Source organism: Monopterus albus, unplaced genomic scaffold, assembly GCF_001952655.1.
Source record: "Monopterus albus unplaced genomic scaffold, M_albus_1.0 scaffold168.1, whole genome shotgun sequence".
NCBI classification, from domain to species: Eukaryota; Metazoa; Chordata; class Actinopteri; order Synbranchiformes; family Synbranchidae; genus Monopterus; species Monopterus albus.
In genome coordinates, this window is record NW_018128048.1 from 421,311 (window position 1) to 439,519 (window position 18,209).

General features: G+C 39.1%; 1 protein-coding gene across 1 annotated transcript in view; it reads left to right on the forward strand.

Annotated features, from left to right (window-relative positions):
* LOC109969021 (CUB and sushi domain-containing protein 1) overlaps positions 1 to 18,209 on the forward strand; it is a 404,580-nt gene that overhangs the window by 333,618 nt on the left and 52,753 nt on the right. The window contains 6 exon segments of the mRNA XM_020615656.1: positions 1,190 to 1,400; positions 3,822 to 4,010; positions 4,427 to 4,604; positions 11,383 to 11,528; positions 14,111 to 14,191; positions 16,290 to 16,403. Of these exon segments, the coding sequence (XP_020471312.1) occupies positions 1,190 to 1,400; positions 3,822 to 4,010; positions 4,427 to 4,604; positions 11,383 to 11,528; positions 14,111 to 14,191; positions 16,290 to 16,403 (919 nt within the window).

Genomic DNA, 18,209 nt, shown 5'->3' on the forward strand with positions numbered 1-18,209 from the left:
ATCTGGTTAAACACAGAGCTTTTTTTTGCACAAAATCTGCAGTAGCAACACATGGTTTACTGCAAACCTCACCACATGTTTAATTAGAGGTTGACACATGGGGGTATATTTAGTAAGTTGTGTTTTTTTTGGCTCATTTTTAGCACTAAATGGTGAAATTATATGTATTCTTATTTACTTTCAATGGGGTTTTGCAGTGGAGAAAAAGAAAAGCAGCACAGCTGGAAGTTGTGTGTTTGGTCTCATGAAATATGTATTTTAAAGCATTCCCATTCAGGGCCACAAAATAAGGGAGGAGAAAATGGAAATGTATACAAATACCCTCAGCACCTGATTCAGCTCGCAGACTGGTCACTGCTGCTGAAGGAATTGTGGCTGAAATATAAGATCAGGTGAAAGCAGGTTTAAAATGTGTGGCACTCCTGTCAGCACAGCAGCTGTTATTCATCTTCGGTGTTATGAAGGAATGGTGTTTGTAAATCACAGCTCTCTTTTTTGGATGCCAGAGGAGAATGTGAGGGACTTTAGTAGGCTGTCAGCGCCACCATTCTTCAATTACTGAACAAAATGAAAGAGAGCTGGCTGCAGAAGACTACGTGATTGCAGTTCACAATTATGATTGTTGGTTTCTTCAACCAATATTGTGAGCTCCTGACAGTAATTCACAACAGGTTTAATTAAAATCCCTCATGGTGTGTGCTGTTTAATGACTCCACTAACTGATGGTTTGAATAGGGCACAGTTTGATTTCTTTTGGGCACATGGTATACAAGTCCCTGTGCGAAATTACCAATACTCTTCAAAATTGATGAGGTGATGAGGAGAAAACTGGATCAAGGAGAACTTAATTGTTTTTGTCTCAGATAACAAAACTGCATTTGTATCTTGGGTGCAAATTATCAGAGTATAAAAATAATGTAACAGTAAAATAAAACTGTGGCAATATAAGTAGATATAAAAGTCTGGAGTCATGTAAACTTATTGCACTTGGTCTCTGCATATACGGCATGTCTTCATGTTCTATGCAGACTCTGAAAGTAATGTAAAATATGAACTATCTCTGTAGATACTCCCAGATCAATAAAAATTTTGGTTTTATATAAGGAAATTAAAGATCTTGTTTTGTATTTTTTTAATCACTATTGTATTGTATTGTGTATGGTTTTTAATACCATGTGTTTGATTTCTAGGAGCCCATATACAATTTCAAAACTTCTCTTCTGAAGACAACCATGACTTCCTAGAGGTCAGGGCTGGACCACAGCACAGCTCTGCTCTTATTGGACAGTTTACTGGCTCACAAATCCCACCCCCTCTACTGAGCACTACACACCTAACCATCATCCACTTCTATAGTGACCACTCAGAGAACAGGCCTGGGTTTAGACTCTCTTATCAGGGTGAGTAAAATTTTAACAAATTAAGATTTATGACACAAAAGGTCACAAACCCTGAGGTATTACTGTAAGGTAATCACACTTGAAGCAGCCCCTCGAAGGATGCTGACAGAATACATGTGTTCAGATTGAGCCTACTGTTTGGTTTCTCCAGATTTGGAGTAGGTAGCACAAGATAGCTGATTGAATGCTTTAGAAAAAAAGTGGTAAATCTGCAGTTCATAATTTAAGATGGCGCTAGCATGAAGCTCCAAAACGATCAACTCTCATCTGCCCAGCACTCCCTCTTGCTGCTCCACTATGATCTAATATGTCATGCTCTACCCAGCTCTTCAGATATTTGTCATGTAAAATTCCAGGAAATGAGAATGCAACACAACTTACTGATCAAGCAGAAATTATTGAAAGTTTATGATTGGTTAGAGAGGGCGATATCTCTGCATTGCTGCCAGTGCTGTTCAATAAGTCTGGGTCACAGGAGGCTTCAACAGCACCTCTCCACATCAAGACAAGATTTAAAGCATATTTCTACAACAAACATGTTTGACAAAAAAGTGTCATGTTCTGAATAAAACAACATACAAACCAAGCAGCCAAATAACATAGTTTACCCAAGTCCAACAAATTAAGGATAGGATGCAAAAACATATTAGTATGATGTTTTGAGCTTTGATCCTTGGATGAATCATGCTAAAGGCATAAAAACATATGGCTTTCCTCTCATCATTAAAGCAGATTAATTTTTAATAAGGTGAGACTGGCATCTTGTCCTTGTTACAGTACATGGCGTTCTAATGCTTCACCTAAAAGACACAAGAGATGCACTGTAGGCCAATACACTAGCATAACTTGGACAAGGATTACTAATATACACATAAACTAACCCACATTCTCATGCCTGTACTCATTTTTCTCTTTGTTTCCCAATTTGCAAAGGCAGTGTCCCCAAACACTGTCATCCTTGTCACTGATAACTCCCACTGTTGGCACTGCTGTGGACAGTGTGCATGTTTCCTCACATGGAGCTGCACCTGATGCTTTTTTCAGCTGTCAGCAAAGATCGTTGGTGTGAGGATGCAATACACACAAAGGTTCATGTTGCTACCCTTGATTGTGTTGATTGAACACAGCTGGCTGTGCTTCAGCCTGGATGCATAATTTCATCCACGCACCACTCAAAGACACAAGCTTAGGTTCTGCACTTAAGGTCTTGGAGATTTAGGGTTTCAATAGGCTGAATATTTGTGGGCACATCAATTAAACCACAGTGGGATAAGTTCTGGATGCCAAAAAAAAAATTACCCACACACTGACATTTTGACCCAAACATTGCTAAAACAAGCTCTTAGCTCTGAGCTCTGATTCTAGTTTGTGTTTTGCACTCTGACACTGCCGTGTCTGTAACTGCACTTCTACAGAGATTTTAAACGATGTTTTGTTGGAGCCACCTCCTTGAATGTAGTTTCACAGCTCCCGGTACTCCCACTACTACTTGGACAACTTTCCACATTGTCTCTAGTTCTTCTTTCAGCCCCTGGTGTTTCTGTATCCTCTCCTCTCTCCTTAACATGTGCCCTCTACTTCATCACTTGCTTTTTTTGCTCCTTATTCATATCTACAATGTCCAATCAGTTTTGTCAATATGTGTTTATCTATCAGGATCTAAAAGACCCATGGGATCTTTAAGTTATTTAGCATCCTGTCCTGACGTCTAGACTTGGGACAGTCTGTCCCATACTTGGCAGCAACACAAGTGTTCCTGAGCACATACTGCTTCTTGCTTGTGTTGTATGCAGTTCCCTCCCACAGATGCTGGTACTGTACTACACAACGTGGACTATCTCTGAGGGCCTCTTTGCACAGTCTGCACCTCGGGTGCTGTCTAGTGCTGCAGAGCCTGTTTGTATTTACCTGCCACTGAGTGTCTGTTTTTGTCATGTGAGGTGCTGTCTTTCTCTCTAGCCTTGTCTAGCAACTGCTCTTCTGTCAGCCATCTTTGCAAAACTGCACATTTAATGATGGGGCTGGGCTTGCCATGACACCCATGCAGAGTGAGACATTCCCTGAATAGATCTGTGACACTGATATTTCCTCAAGTAAGGGCTGGCATGCTATGCATTCATGTGCCAGACAACTGTGTGGGAGGAGATTAGATCTCTTGTTGTTGCACTGACTACTGGGAGCCTCTGTGGTTCATAGGTTTCTAATAAGTCCATTAGCTCTAGATGGAACAATGGTTTCAATACAGTAAATCACAATTGTCATTTTGTAGTCACATTTTGGGAGGCAGGCATAAAAAGCTAACAAACACACAACTACATTTTATTTATTATTTTGACTATAACTGCATGTCTGCTTTTCTGGTTTGTCAAAGAGCAGCTTATTTTATTTTACTGACATCATTTTCTCCATCTGTCTCTTTAGCCTATCAGCTTCAGAACTGCCAGGACCCTTTTCCTTTCCCTAATGGTGAGATCATCACCAGTGACTACAGCGCTGGCCAGTCAATAACGTTTCAGTGCTACCCTGGCTATGTGTTGATCGGACACCCAGTACTCACATGCCTGCATGGAGCCAATAGGAAGTGGAACCACCCATTTCCACACTGTGAGGGTAAGAACAACTGGTGACTTTTGATTATGATGGTGTTTCATTGGATTAAAAGAACGTAACATGATCAAATCTAAGATGTCATAAAAAAGTACAATGCACATTTTATGTCGTGTTTTTACAAGCAGCTATACCCAACAACATCCCTCATATAATTTACAATCTCGAGACTTTAACAGTATCACGAGCCAGCAGTTAAGCAGAACGTAAATATTACAGTACCAAACCATTCCTCTCGCCACCACTACTACTGCTGCTGAGGCTTCTACTTCTACTGCTACTAGTAATGGCAGTAATAAGGATATTCTTCACTGTCTGCAGTTCACCAATTCTTGCGGTACTGATCCTTCCATTTCTAGCATGTTAGAAAAAAGCAATACATTTCCAAATAGGTAATTTTATGAATCTGCTTTTTGCAGCTCCTTGTGGTTATAATGTCACGGCTGAAAATGGTACCATCTATTCACCTCAATATCCCAATGAATACCCCAACTCCCAAGACTGCAGCTGGCTCATCACTGTTCCCCACGGACATGGAGTTTATATCAACTTCACCTTACTGCAGACAGAGCCTGTCACTGATTACATCGCTGTCTGGTAAGCTTGGGTATGCTCACATTTGGATGTACATACACACACACACACACACACACACACACACACACACACACACACACACACACACACACATATATATACACTCACACATATACAGTACACATGTACACACAAATGCATATGCTTCTTTTCAATGATGTCCTTTATTCTGGGGTTGATTACATCATTTCAGAATCAGAATCAGCTTTACTGGTCAGGTGTGCTAAATGCATGAGGAATTTTACTCTGGTACATTAGCTCTCAATGTGTATGTACAAATGCTGTTCCATAAGGCAACAAGTGAACAAGTAAACAAGATAAAACAGAGAGAACAAGAAAAGAAAATCAATGTGCAAATAAGAAGAAGGAATGTGCGTTAGGAAAATGCAAAATAACAATAAAGTATTTATAAGTATAGAAATATATATATACACACAGTTTGGATACATTTTTCTAGATAGATATATGAAAAAGTACATTTACAAGGTATTGCACTGACGGTTGTCATTCTGTTATACAGTCATGGGTTAAATGTTCATCAGAGTGATGGCCCGGGGGAAGAAACTCTTACTGAAGTCCACTGTCATCTCCACTGTTTTGAGTGTGTTCTGCTCCAGGTTGTTGTGACCGCACCACAGGTCCAGCTGTTCAACTTCCTGTCTGTAAGCCGACTTGTCCGTGTCAAAGATGAGACCAATGTGTCCTCTGCAAACTTTAGGAGTTTAATCGAGGGGGTCCTCTGAGGTGCAGGCATTTGTGTAGAGGGGAAACAGCAGCAGGGAGAGCATGCATCCCCGGGGGGCACCTGTGATGATAGTCACGGTGCTGGATGTGTTTTTCCCAGCATCACCTGCTGCTTCCCGTCTGTCAGAAAGCTGGTGATCCACTGAAAGGTTGGGGTAGGCACAATGAGCTGGGTCAGTTTAGAGTGAAGGATGTCTGGGATGATGGTGTTGAACGCTGACCTGAAGTCCACAAATAGGGCCCGTGCATAGGTTCCTGGGGAGTCAAGGTGTTGCAGGATGTAATGCAGTGCCATGTTGACTGCATCATCCACTGACCTGTTTGCTCAGTAGGGAATCTGGAACATCCAGCATGGGGTCTACAATGTCCTGCAGATGGGCCAACACCATTCTCTCAAAGGAGTTCATAACTGCAGATGTCAGGGCAACAAGTCTGTAGTCATTCAGTCTGCTGATGAAGGGTTTATTGGGAACTGGGATGATGGTGGAGCTTTTGAAGCAGGAGGGAACTTAACGCAGCTCCTGTCACACAGATGTGTGAAGATGGGGACCAGCTGATCAGCACAAGCTTTCAGGCAAGAGGGGGTCACACCATCTGGGCATGGCGCCTTTCTGATCTATTGTTTCCTCTAGCCAGTGATGTTTTTAGGCTTCTCGACACAGATGAGGGGTCACTGACTAAAATCAGTTTTTTTGGAGTAGCTACTCTGACTTCCCTTATCAGTGTGTTCCGGGCCTGCCTGTACAGCATCCTGTCTCCTTTTCTCTTAGGCCTTCTCTTTGGCACGACGAAGCTGCTTGGGTCTTACTGTGGACCAGGGCTTGCTGTTCTATGTGCAGAAGTTTTGTGGTGGGCACACACATGTCCTCACAAAAGCTGATGTATGATGTCAAAGCTGATATGTAATGGCGCGCTTATACCCCATTTTTGCACACTAACAATAAGATGGTAAAGTTGTAAGTTTTACTTTTATTTTTTATTCATCTCTTTCTGTCTGTCTCACACACAGGCTGTGTCAAACAGACTTTTTTGGATGTATTTTATTGGTGATAATCTCTCAGTATATCAGTTGTTTGATTTAAGCACACAGGAGGACGCACACAAATCCATACGAGGTTAATACACTGGCATCACAGACTCCTAATACATACACATACACACACATACGCTGACTATCCTCCAGTAATAATGGGATTCAGTGTGGAGTTAAGATTGTAATACAGGGTGTGTGAGAGTAATACATTTACAATGGGACCACTGACCGATTCAATCTTAGTCAGTACCATGGCCATACACAGACCCAGAGAGGGCTGGAGAACTCTGGCAGTAATGATGAGATTCAGTGAGGAGTGTGAAATGTAATGAAAGGAGTGGTGGAGCTGGGTTCACCATCCCAATGGTGCTCAGCCTCATCTGACAAGTTTGGGTCAGTCCAGAAGGACTTTCTCACTTAGTAGTTTCAGTTTGCATCAGAATCTGCGTTTTGTTGTGAAAAATAATAGTGAACAGAAAGAAAATTGAGATTAGGTCCTCATTTGATGTAGGTTTTAAGGAAGAAATATTTAGTGTTTGGTGAGATCAAGCTTTAATTTTCTGGCTGAAGAGTCCAGCTGTAGGGACTGAGCAGTTGAAATGCAGGCAGTGGGAATGTAATAGATTTGCAGTGGGTGAGTACTTGCTTTCAATCTCTCCAGCTATCAGAGCTGTGGATATACGTAGTTATGGAGAGGTGCACTATCAAGTTATTTTGCAGTTGCAAATTGATTTCAGTGATTCCCATTTTTTCCACATACTGTATTACATAGGGAACAAAGTTAGAAAATCACATTCCTAGATTGTAGGGAACCAAACGACGCCTGTAATGTGAGATCAGGGTATACTGTACCTGATGGATTGTTGAATAGCTCAGTCTCCAGTACAGTAGCTGATGTCTGTTTTCAGAGTTTGAATAATTATTATATATACAGTATTTAGATTTGAGTTATCTGATGTGTATAAAGATCAGTGACTACTATGGAAGTGACTAGTCCCTATCACTTCAAACATTCTCCTATAAAATATTGATGTTTTGCTACAGACGGCTGTACTGTTGACTTACATCATAGTGTTTTCAGCACAGGTGGAACATCTGTAATTTCCTACCATTTCTTGTCAGTCAGATCAAAGGTTGTTGCATCAGCGGCTCTGGCCACCTTTTTATTCAGCTGTGCTTTAACGGATCTTATACTCTGTTTTATATTATTGTGCTGTGAGGACATGCTTTTTTCCCCATTGATTTGCATTCATAGAAAATTAATGTGTGGATGGTTTAAGCAATGTGAAAGGTACATTATATATTTACAATTATTTAATGGTTCTATTTAGAGTATGAACACAGGCTTTCTGAAACTTTTTTGATGATGGAGTTTGTATATGGAATCCTTTAATTATTATTAAGTGTATTGGCAGTGAACAGGATAACTACCATTATCAACTCAAAGGAGCATGGGATTGAGGCCACTGCTTTGTCCTGACATGCACATTTTACTGCTTGGATTTTTTAATTCAGTTGGACAGAGAATGGGAGCAACTGCATTATGCCCTGTGTGAGGTGTCGGGTTAATAAGAAATTGATTGAGAGCATAAAATTAAACTTTTATTGGTCAAGAGTTTGGTCCCTAAATGAATCATACTGGATCTGAAAAGGTCCAAAGCAAGTCTATTAATGATAAAAATGTAATTTTGAGTGTAGTTACTGTATCCACACAGGAGCCAAAACATTATGATCAAGTGAACAACACTGCTTAATCTCATAACAACAATGCATGTGATACATTAGAAGGTAAATGAATAGTCAGTCCCAGTAGTCACTGTGCTAGACATGGAATAAGGCCTAGGTGACGCTGACAAGGGCCAAATCATTATAGTCAGATAATTGGCTCAAATCTTCTTCAACAGAGCAAGGCTCAGGTCAGCAGTGTTGAGCACCACTGTAACAATGGTGATTTGAGGAAGGACAAAGAGGGCGTGGCTCCACCTTGCAACTGGCTCTACTGCTGGTGTCTTGGTGCCACATACCATGGGACACCTTCAGAGGTCTAATATCATCATGCCCAAATTGGCAGGTGGGAGCTGTGTTGGTGGCACACAAAGGACCAACAGTATATTACACAGGGGTGGTCATAATGTTTTGGCTCATAAAAGGCGCTTCGGGTGCAATGAACATAAAATGACATATACAGTAATGTGTTCATGGAGCATTGCTTCAGTTTAAACTGAGCACTGAATTTCTGAAATAGCATCAGTAATAGCAGACTGTTCTAATCACCAGTCACATTCAAACTAGTCAGTGAGGTAGTTTTTATATAAGGAGCCCACACTTTTTACTATTTTGAGCATTTATTTTACAGCTGCACTTTGTGGTTATGCTGATTTCCCTCTTCAGCAGCCTTCTCCTCCTCTGCTTTCTCATTAATCAAATTTGTGAGGGATGTCTTTTGCCTTGTGCTTTGCTATGGACTGCATATTCCTTATCTCAGTGATGTGTGTCTGCTGCATGGTTTCTGCCCTGTATACCCCAGGGTTCTGTGTGGCAGCAGCTGCATCCAGATGTCAGGGACTGAAGCCAAACTGTCTCTGTGGTCTGCCACCAGTTGTGTTTGGCTCATCGCCTAATATCCCTGATCCACTTCTAACAGTGGGCGATGGATCTAATGCCGAAGCAACACAGCACACAATGTTAAAAATATTCTCTGCGCTATTATTACTATAAAAACATTGGTTTACTTTCAGCTAAGTCCAAGCTTTCTTTGTTATATTATTTATGCACTTTTCAGATACAAACTTAAATTATAAATGCAGCCTACTAAATATTGTGTTTTTTATTTCAATATTTATTGATTACTTTGTGGGATGTAGAGAGGGAAGTACAGAACTAAGGCAAGGCACAACATTCACTCACGTAAGGGTATTATAGGCAGATATAATTATATTATAGGCCAAGTTATGGCAGAAAATATGCGTTAAATTGGGTTTTCAGTGTTAACTTTAAATGGCTGTTGTATCCAGAATCCTAATCAGATCCAGATAAAATTTGGTCTGGTGATAGACATTGCTACCCTACACATGTGTTAAGTTTCAAGCAAAAAATTATTTTGGTAACTCTTGTTAGCTATATGAATTTTTTGATTTTTTAATTTTGCCCAATGTTAAAGATGGGATTTTTTGTGTTTTTATGATTGTGACCTTTGACCTTTTCAGCCAAGATCTAATCCCTTCTAGGGTTGGTCCCCACCAATGTCTGTACCAAGTGTGCTGATTATCCATCCAGCCATTTGTCCGAAATCCCTCTAACCAACACAAACACGTGACTAAACTCCTTGGCAGACGTAATTATGGCTCTATGTACAAAATGTATGTAAATGATCTCATATGAGACAGAAAAAACAAGTGTCCAACACTGAGCAATGCGTTTCTTGGATACCGACACAACAAACCATCCACAGCTTTTGTGCCACTTTCAGGAGTGAACGTTCTGAGAAATCATGAACTAAACACATTATTTAATAACTTCATGTGTATATGTTGCTTTTGGGACTGTGTTTTTCAGCCACAAAATCCAAGTTTAAATGGCCCAACTAGGACACTTTGATTCTCTAAATTGGGTTGCAACACCTTTGGAAAACCTTGAATTATTGAGGAGTCAGGAGATCCCAGGCACTCTTTATAAATTAAAAATTTAAAACCCTTGTTTAATCCAATGGCATGCTCATTAAAAACCTAAAACTGGGTATTTAATAACTTTAGAAAATGTAACCTTTCAACAACATTCAATGTTTAATGAGTGAAGTTAAGCCTTTAATCCGTGGGCTTTGTTCCATGAACTTGTTTGAAATTGGTGAGAAAAGCAAAATCTAAAATATTTTTGCTTCAATGAACAAGTATGTGGACTTACATTACCAGATGTGTTTTATTTTAGCAAGATAGGCTACCGTTGGTTTCTCCTCCCCCTTGTAATTAAATCCAGCCACTGAACGCAAATCCACAACCAGCACTTCTTAAGAAGTTCATAATGATTTCAGCCCCTGACCTTCCTTTGGAGCCATAGTAGATATGTACAATGCCATGTGGGAGAACGAAGCATATTAGAGTCACATGAAGGGTGTTGCTTTGAAGAATGCTTAAGATAACCACCCCCTGGAGGGTCTGTTATTACATTGCACAGAAGAATGTTTGAAGACATGTAACAAGCGGTGCGTTTGGTGCTGTGGGGGCTACAGGAAGCTACAATGATGGGGTTTCATTGTCTGGAGTAACAACCATGGATAAAATTAGGGCTGTGTTTTGTTTTAAGTAGATACATTCATGATGTAGCAGTTTTTTTCTACGCAAATTAAACCCTGATGGTTCATCACACTGAGTTCTTCCTTCGGTTCTTTTGACACCTAGCAACTCTCAAATATAGAAGCAGATTTTACATGACAACCAACACACTGTTGAGGTTTGTCACCAGTCAGCAGTTTTATTTACTATGACTTTGATAATCAAATCACACCTTAATATAGCCATTTGAGTTTTTTATTGCTATTATGGATTTCCATTATAAGGAATCTGCAGAGGCAGTTTTGGATATAACTGAGAGAATGAGAGTTGTAATAAAATGTATTTTGAGGTGAGATTAGGGTGAATTTTTGCAGGCCGATCAATGAGAAAAATCTATATAGTTCCATACAAAATAGAAGGCCAAACAAAACTGCTCGAAACAAAAATAATGGAGGTTGAACCCGGGCAGGTACAGTGCAAAATGGTTCCATACTGAGGAAACCTATAGTTGAGTAAGAAGGTGAATCAATATCTATCATCTACATATTCTATCTGTAATTTAATTTCTAGTAGTGTTGCAAGTTTATTAAGCATAATTGTACTTTACAATTTCTGCCAACTATTATGTCACTCTTGGTTTCTCTGACTCCATCATGCATCATGTATCCTGCTTTCAGTTTAAGCATCATCACTTGTCCATGTTCTTTCTTTTTCTGTGTGTGTATTTATTTAGGGATGGCCCAGAAACGTCCAGCCCTCAGCTTGGAGTCTTCAGTGGCAACACAGCATTAGAGTCAGCCTACAGTACCAGCCCCAAGGTCCTGATCCGCTTTCACTCTGACTTTTCAACTGGAGGCTTCTTCATTCTCAATTTTCATGGTACAGATACATACTCACTCACACACACATTTACAGATAGTATTGGTAACCTCATATTTATCTTTCAGCACAGTGTGTGTTGTGCTGTGCGGTACCCACTTCTGTCATCACTTGAATAGAGAAAATAGCCAAGGTCAGAGTCCTTTTTACCATATAAGAAGGAACTACAAGGTGCCAGAGTGTGGCCATCTTTTACAACCATTACTCCACTACTACTGTTTTTAGATCTGAATAGATCCATCTCATGGTTTTTCAGTGAAGTGCTGGATGTCAATAGCAAATATTTTCTGAAAAATAGCTGGTAGTGTGTGCACTCAGATGTAGCTTTTGTTACTGGGGCTCCACGTTGGGTTCAAATCATTAAGCTCCAATGTAAAAAGAAGCAACTCTGCATCTTGTTGTTCAGCCTATACATTTGTTTTAAGGAACTGTTTTTAAGGAAACATACAATACAATTGATCTGCACCTGTGTGTTAAATTAAATATTTATGCTTCTTGACTCATCAGTTTTTAAGGTCAAAATGTGTTTTTGTTTGTGGAACAAGTGAATCATTATTTGAAAGGAGAGAAGATCAGCCAATCTTGAAAACACCTTAATATTGAGATAGAAAATAACCTAAATGTGATATTGTATTTGAATGGAGAGAAGATCATCCAATCTTGAAAACACCTTAATATTCAGATAGAAAATAACCTAAATGTGATATTTAAATTCACAGTAGGTGCAGAGTCACCATCTTGACATGATCATGCACTCTGCATGCAACATTTAAAGGCCCAGTTCAGGTGCAGTGAACAGCGGCCGACATTTATACTGCATGGCAGCAGGCACATTCTAAGAACACAAACTTAACTCATGTCAATGACTTGTCCCCTATAGCACCATGATATAAACATGACTGCCCCTGAAGTTCTCCTCAGATATTTTAAATAATAAATAACACAAACACATCTACTGTCCCATCCTTCACACAGATGCTCTTTCTAAAGAGGGAACGGCACTACTTATTTTTAATGCTGGTTTACATGCATTGATCAGTAGAACGACACTATACAACGGAAGCAAGTTCATCCCCAGCTGGTTTCAGTAAAATGTTGAGCAATTACCAAATCCTGTCCTGTGAGTTGTTGTTTTTTTTTAGGCAAAGTTCAAGAAGAATGAAGCAAAATAAAATGTGAAAATTATATTGTATTGAATGGTCTGTATTTACTGTAAGAACCAACTGCAACAAAATTGCAAAAAAAATGTTGTGAGTAATGGTTTTCTTGTTGGACACCATCTGTAGAGGTGGAATTAATACAGTGTCCTTCATTCTGTCTGACCAGTCACTGAAACACCAGTTTCTACAGATAACCCTTGAGCCGAGTCACTATTTTTCAATGCATGCTTGTGTAAACAATCTCCAGTTCAGGTGCAGTGAACAGCAGCCAACATTTATACTGCATGGCAGCAGGGACATTCTAAGAACACAAACTTAACTCATGTCAATGACTTGTCCCCTATAGCACCATGATATAAACATGACTGCCCCTGAAGTTCTCCTCAGATATTTTAAATAATAAATAACACAAACACATCTACTGTCCCATCCTTCACACAGATGCTCTTTCTAAAGAGGGAACGGCACTACTTATTTTTAATGCTGGTTTACATGCATTGATCAGTAGAACGACACTATACAACGGAAGCAAGTTCATCCCCAGCTGGTTTCAGTAAAATGTTGAGCAATTACCAAATCCTGTCCTGTGAGTTGTTGTTTTTTTTTAGGCAAAGTTCAAGAAGAATGAAGCAAAATAAAATGTGAAAATTATATTGTATTGAATGGTCTGTATTTACTGTAAGAACCAACTGCAACAAAATTGCAAAAAAAATGTTGTGAGTAATGGTTTTCTTGTTGGACACCATCTGTAGAGGTGGAATTAATACAGTGTCCTTCATTCTGTCTGACCAGTCACTGAAACACCAGTTTCTACAGATAACCCTTGAGCCGAGTCACTATTTTTCAATGCATGCTTGTGTAAACAATCATTTCTTTAGGACAGCCATTGCTCCTTTTAATATTGGTATCAAGGCAACTGTATTTCAGCTTATGTTCAGTAGCTACTGATGCTCTTGTGCCCTCTCCCATCTTTATGAAGTCTCACAATCTAGTTTCTTGCTTGTGTTGGCAGTTCCTCAACAGAAAGCTGTGGCATTCCCACATTCTTTTATAATCTTGTTTTTACAGTTATTCTTAACTTGAAATCACTTTTGTTGATCACAGGTAAACTGACCTTTGTTGCATTGAGGTTGTACTTTGGGGTCTGTATTTGTAATGTAATTTTTATTTTTTACAATATATTGGTTTTTAATTATACATATGATTAAATACCCTTCACTTCAACCTAAAAATTATACAGTTTTGAATCAGTTAACATTTTACTGATATTACACAGGGTTGTACTCGGTTTGGTTGTATACTGTAGCTGTTTGTATAAATGTATGCATTTTGTTTGTCTGTTTTAGACTTCATTGCATTTCTTATATTTAGTTGTATTGTTTTGAAATCTTGCAGTAATAACATTTGTGCACCTCCCTCCAGCCTACCGTCTGAAGAAATGCCTTCCTCCCCCTGTTGTGGAGAATGCAGAGATGATCTATGAAAATGAAGACTTCCAGATAGGTAACAGTCCTGATAAATAATCATGATATATGATACAGCAAAATATTTTTGAGAGTGGAGAAACTACAAGTAACCCCCCAAAAAACCCAAAACAAATTAATAAACCATCAACATTATAGAAAAACCTGCAAGACAGTTTTGCAGTAGGACATCTGCTTGAAGAGTCTGACTAATTTAGCAAGACTTTACTCAATAACATTGTTTTGTCTATCATCTGAAATTATCAACCTTATATAGTTTGGTACATTTTAAGGTTAAATCGACCTCTATTGTACCTGACCAGGCTGATTCCTGACTACATGATCAAGCCTGAAGTAGGTCATTATTCTGCTGATTGTAAATTACTCTAATAAAGGGCCAAAATACTGTTCACTTTAAATTTTGTTTTAGTAATAAAGTTTAGCCACTCACTCTTGGTAAAATCTGTCCTGTGTACCAGGGCATCTGTGTCTGGACAAAAAGATGAGAGATAGATCTGTAAAAGAAAATTAAGTTGTAAAAAATGACATTTTTTTTCTGTTTTTTAAATATAATGAATCTTTAATCCCACAGAGGGCCACTATCACTCTTAATTATAAATGATAATATAGCCTGGTAGATTTTTTTTTTAATCTAAGCCTTCCAACATGTCTAAAACTATCTTAATGGTATTTACAGTAACTATGGAATCCTTTAACTAGAAATAAGGCCTCCAATACTTTTAAATATTGCCTAGCTTTTTATTCACGTGTGCAAAACAATATCATTATATATTGAGCTTCTGAAATGCTGTGTTCAGTCACTGTGCCCAACTATTTGTGGTGAATAAATATTGCACCACTGTTGCATAAACTAAATACGAAGCCTTGTTTTCTATTCGTATTGTGTTGAATTGTGTTAATCTAAGCTAAACACATCTTGGACCAGCCTTTTTCTACTTAATGTCCTGTGGTGAACTGTAAGCTTTTGAAAAACATCTATTCTGGGAGAAATAATCACTTGTCAAGTTCTCCATTTTCTCTCAGCACAGTGTTATTGTGATTTGCTCAAAGCACCTTACCCTAAGGTTTTTCTGACCTTTTACATCGACAAGAGCTACCTTTTTTTTTTTTTTTTTTTTTTTTTTTTTCAAAAAAAACGAACATATATAAACCAGCAAAGTCAGTTTACCCTGCCAGTGGTATGCAGAGCCTTGTTGCTTCCAGCAAAGTATATATTCATTTTTCTGAAAAATATTTAGATTTTGAAATGCCAACATTTTTTAATAAATTCAGCAGTTTGTTAATTTTTTAATGATCTGTTGATTTTTTTGGACTTTTACAAAATACCTTGACAGTAGATACACTTAATTCCATCGTCATAACAGACTAAATAGACTCAGACAAAAACAGTGATTGCACTGCTCCAGTCCTGTGATTAACTGTGCATGCCAAATTATTGCCACTTGCACTACACCCCAGCAGCACCAGGCCTGCACCTGTTCACCACATGAGTGAAAATCATTCTTTGTGACAGAGTAAAGACCAAAGGGAGGTGGTCTGAGGTAATCATACATACAAATCGTACAAGCCCTCAGAACATTCAGGTGCATGTACAGTGAATTCTACATTTACAGCCTGGCAAAATGTAGTACTTCAGAGGTAGCACCAGCTTTGTTGTCCGTCAGTCTAATAGCCAATTATACTTTGAACAAGCCCCAGGAAAGGATGAATATTGTTTGTTTTTTTTTGTTTCGTTCAACAGTTTTAAATTTATAGGAGCCCCATGCTGAGAGTGTGCAATCTGCTTCTAGGTAAAGACTGAAGCATGCATTACATCTCACTGACAGGTGGTAGATCTTCACCCCTTTTAAGAAGCCAAGCCTGTCAACTTCACCTCTTAAAATGGAACAACATAGCCTGTTAATCATTGCAGGGCTGTTTGCTTACAACCCTAACACCTCAAAGAGTGCTTTCACTGTTTTTTCAATTCACAATTTTTTTTTCAATGTAAACATTTTAGAATTGTGAACCTGTTTTTAATATGATTTGCCCTGGGACTGAATGAACTGTGCAGAGATTTTTGTTAAATGTATGATGATGATGACTTAACAAAGGATTGATTATTTTCCCTGTGTTAGGTGATATTGTACAGTATCGCTGTTTACCTGGATACACACTGGTTGGCAAGGCAGAGCTTATGTGCAAACTCAACTCCCATTTGCTCTTTGAATCCGCACCTCCAACATGTCAAGGTAAGGCAGCGGACAAACCGAACTCCCAAACCACATACACACATTTTTGCAAATGTGTTAGTTCAGCTGTGGCTGTGGCACTACAAACTGTGGCCATCACATCCTGTTGGCTTTATACATTCTTGAGATGCATCTGGAACTTGATTGTCCAGCAGTGGTATACTGAATTGATTGGACATAATCTAGGAAGGCCCACACCCGTGTATATAAGGTCCCACAATTCATACTGTATATAAGGACAAAAACCAGGCCATGAAGTCCATGTAACTCTTTGTAGACCTCTGTAACAAAACTCTGATGAGGCAAAGCTGTAAAACCATTTCTAAAGCTTTGAGTGTCTCCAGAAGCACAGCGGCCTCAAAAGTTGTGAAATGGAACAATGTGAAATGACCATGACCCATACTAGAGTTGGCCAGCCAGACAAATGGAGTAACTGGGCAACGGGGGCCATGGTCAGAGAGGAGGCTAAGAATAGTCACTCTAGCAGAGCTTCAGAAGTCCTCTGCAAAGATGAGAGAACCTGCGGGAGGGATGACCATCTCAGCAGCTGTCCATCAGTCAGACCTTTATGGTAGAGTGCAGACAGATTCTCTGGTCTGATGAGAGAAAAACTGAACTGTGGGCAAAACTCTGAACACTATGTCTGGTGAACACCAGTCACTGCTCATCACCTGCTAATACCATCCCTAGGCCATAGCGTGGTGGTGGCAGCATCAGACTAGGGGAGCTTTTCAGCAGCAGGGACATGGATACTGGTCAAAACTGAGGGAAGGATGAATGTAGCCAAATACAGAAAACCTGAAGAAAACCTGAGTAGAGAGACCTGAGGCAAAATGAGGTATCTTTTTGTTAGTTAAAAACCCAGGTGTGAACAACCAGGTAAGCATCATTCTCAGTAGCTTGCAGTAGCTTGTCATGTGTCATTTTGGGAAGAGTAGGAAACTACTAACTAAAGTACATTTGTGCAGAGAGTACACTAAGAAAAAAAATCTTAATGCACGTTTGAACATTGAAAAATGTTGTACAAACTCACTTTATGGCAGTGTTAGAAATGCAGAGGCACAAAACCCTTTCACCGTGATGCAGTCTTTCATTGTTGAGAATTCTTACTGTTGAAGTTTAAAAAAGTTAAATACAGTAAAATCCTTTTGTTAGCATATTCAACTTTGTTTTTTTTTTCTCATATCATTGAATAATTGTTGAATGTATTTATTCAGTCAAGGCGCATAGCTTTTGATTTTAACAGAAAAGGCACACAAGGAAGGAAGCATACATTTTTTGTTACAGGTATTGACACATCAACTTTGAGAAGTGCAGGTAGTGACATCTGGTATTTCTGAGATAACTAAATGCAGAGTTGAATTGCTGTTTTGAGATTTTTTTTTTAAAGTTTCTTTTTTTGAAAAAATAAAATTTCAAAAGTGTGAAGAAATGCTTAGCCTTCATCATCATGTGGAATCCAGTGTCCTTTCCATTGTAAAGCAAAGAAAAGAAGCAAGCATTCTTTAAAAAGGACATGCAGTCTAAGTGCTCCTCAGACAAATTTGGGTTCAGCTCCATGTGTGGGAAACCTTTTACCTATACTCTCATCACACAAAAAGATAAGTGAGTGACTTCCAGAGCCTCCCTACATCTAACGAGTAAACAAGTGTTAAAGGTAAAAAACGTGGGTATGTGGGCTTCAGTTGCCACTTGCCACATGTGATTTCAACTCATGACCCCTATAAACCTCTTGTCAGTACAAGCCACTTGTATAAAATCTGAATTTCCATATGTGCAGGAGAAAGGATGCTGATAACAGGATGT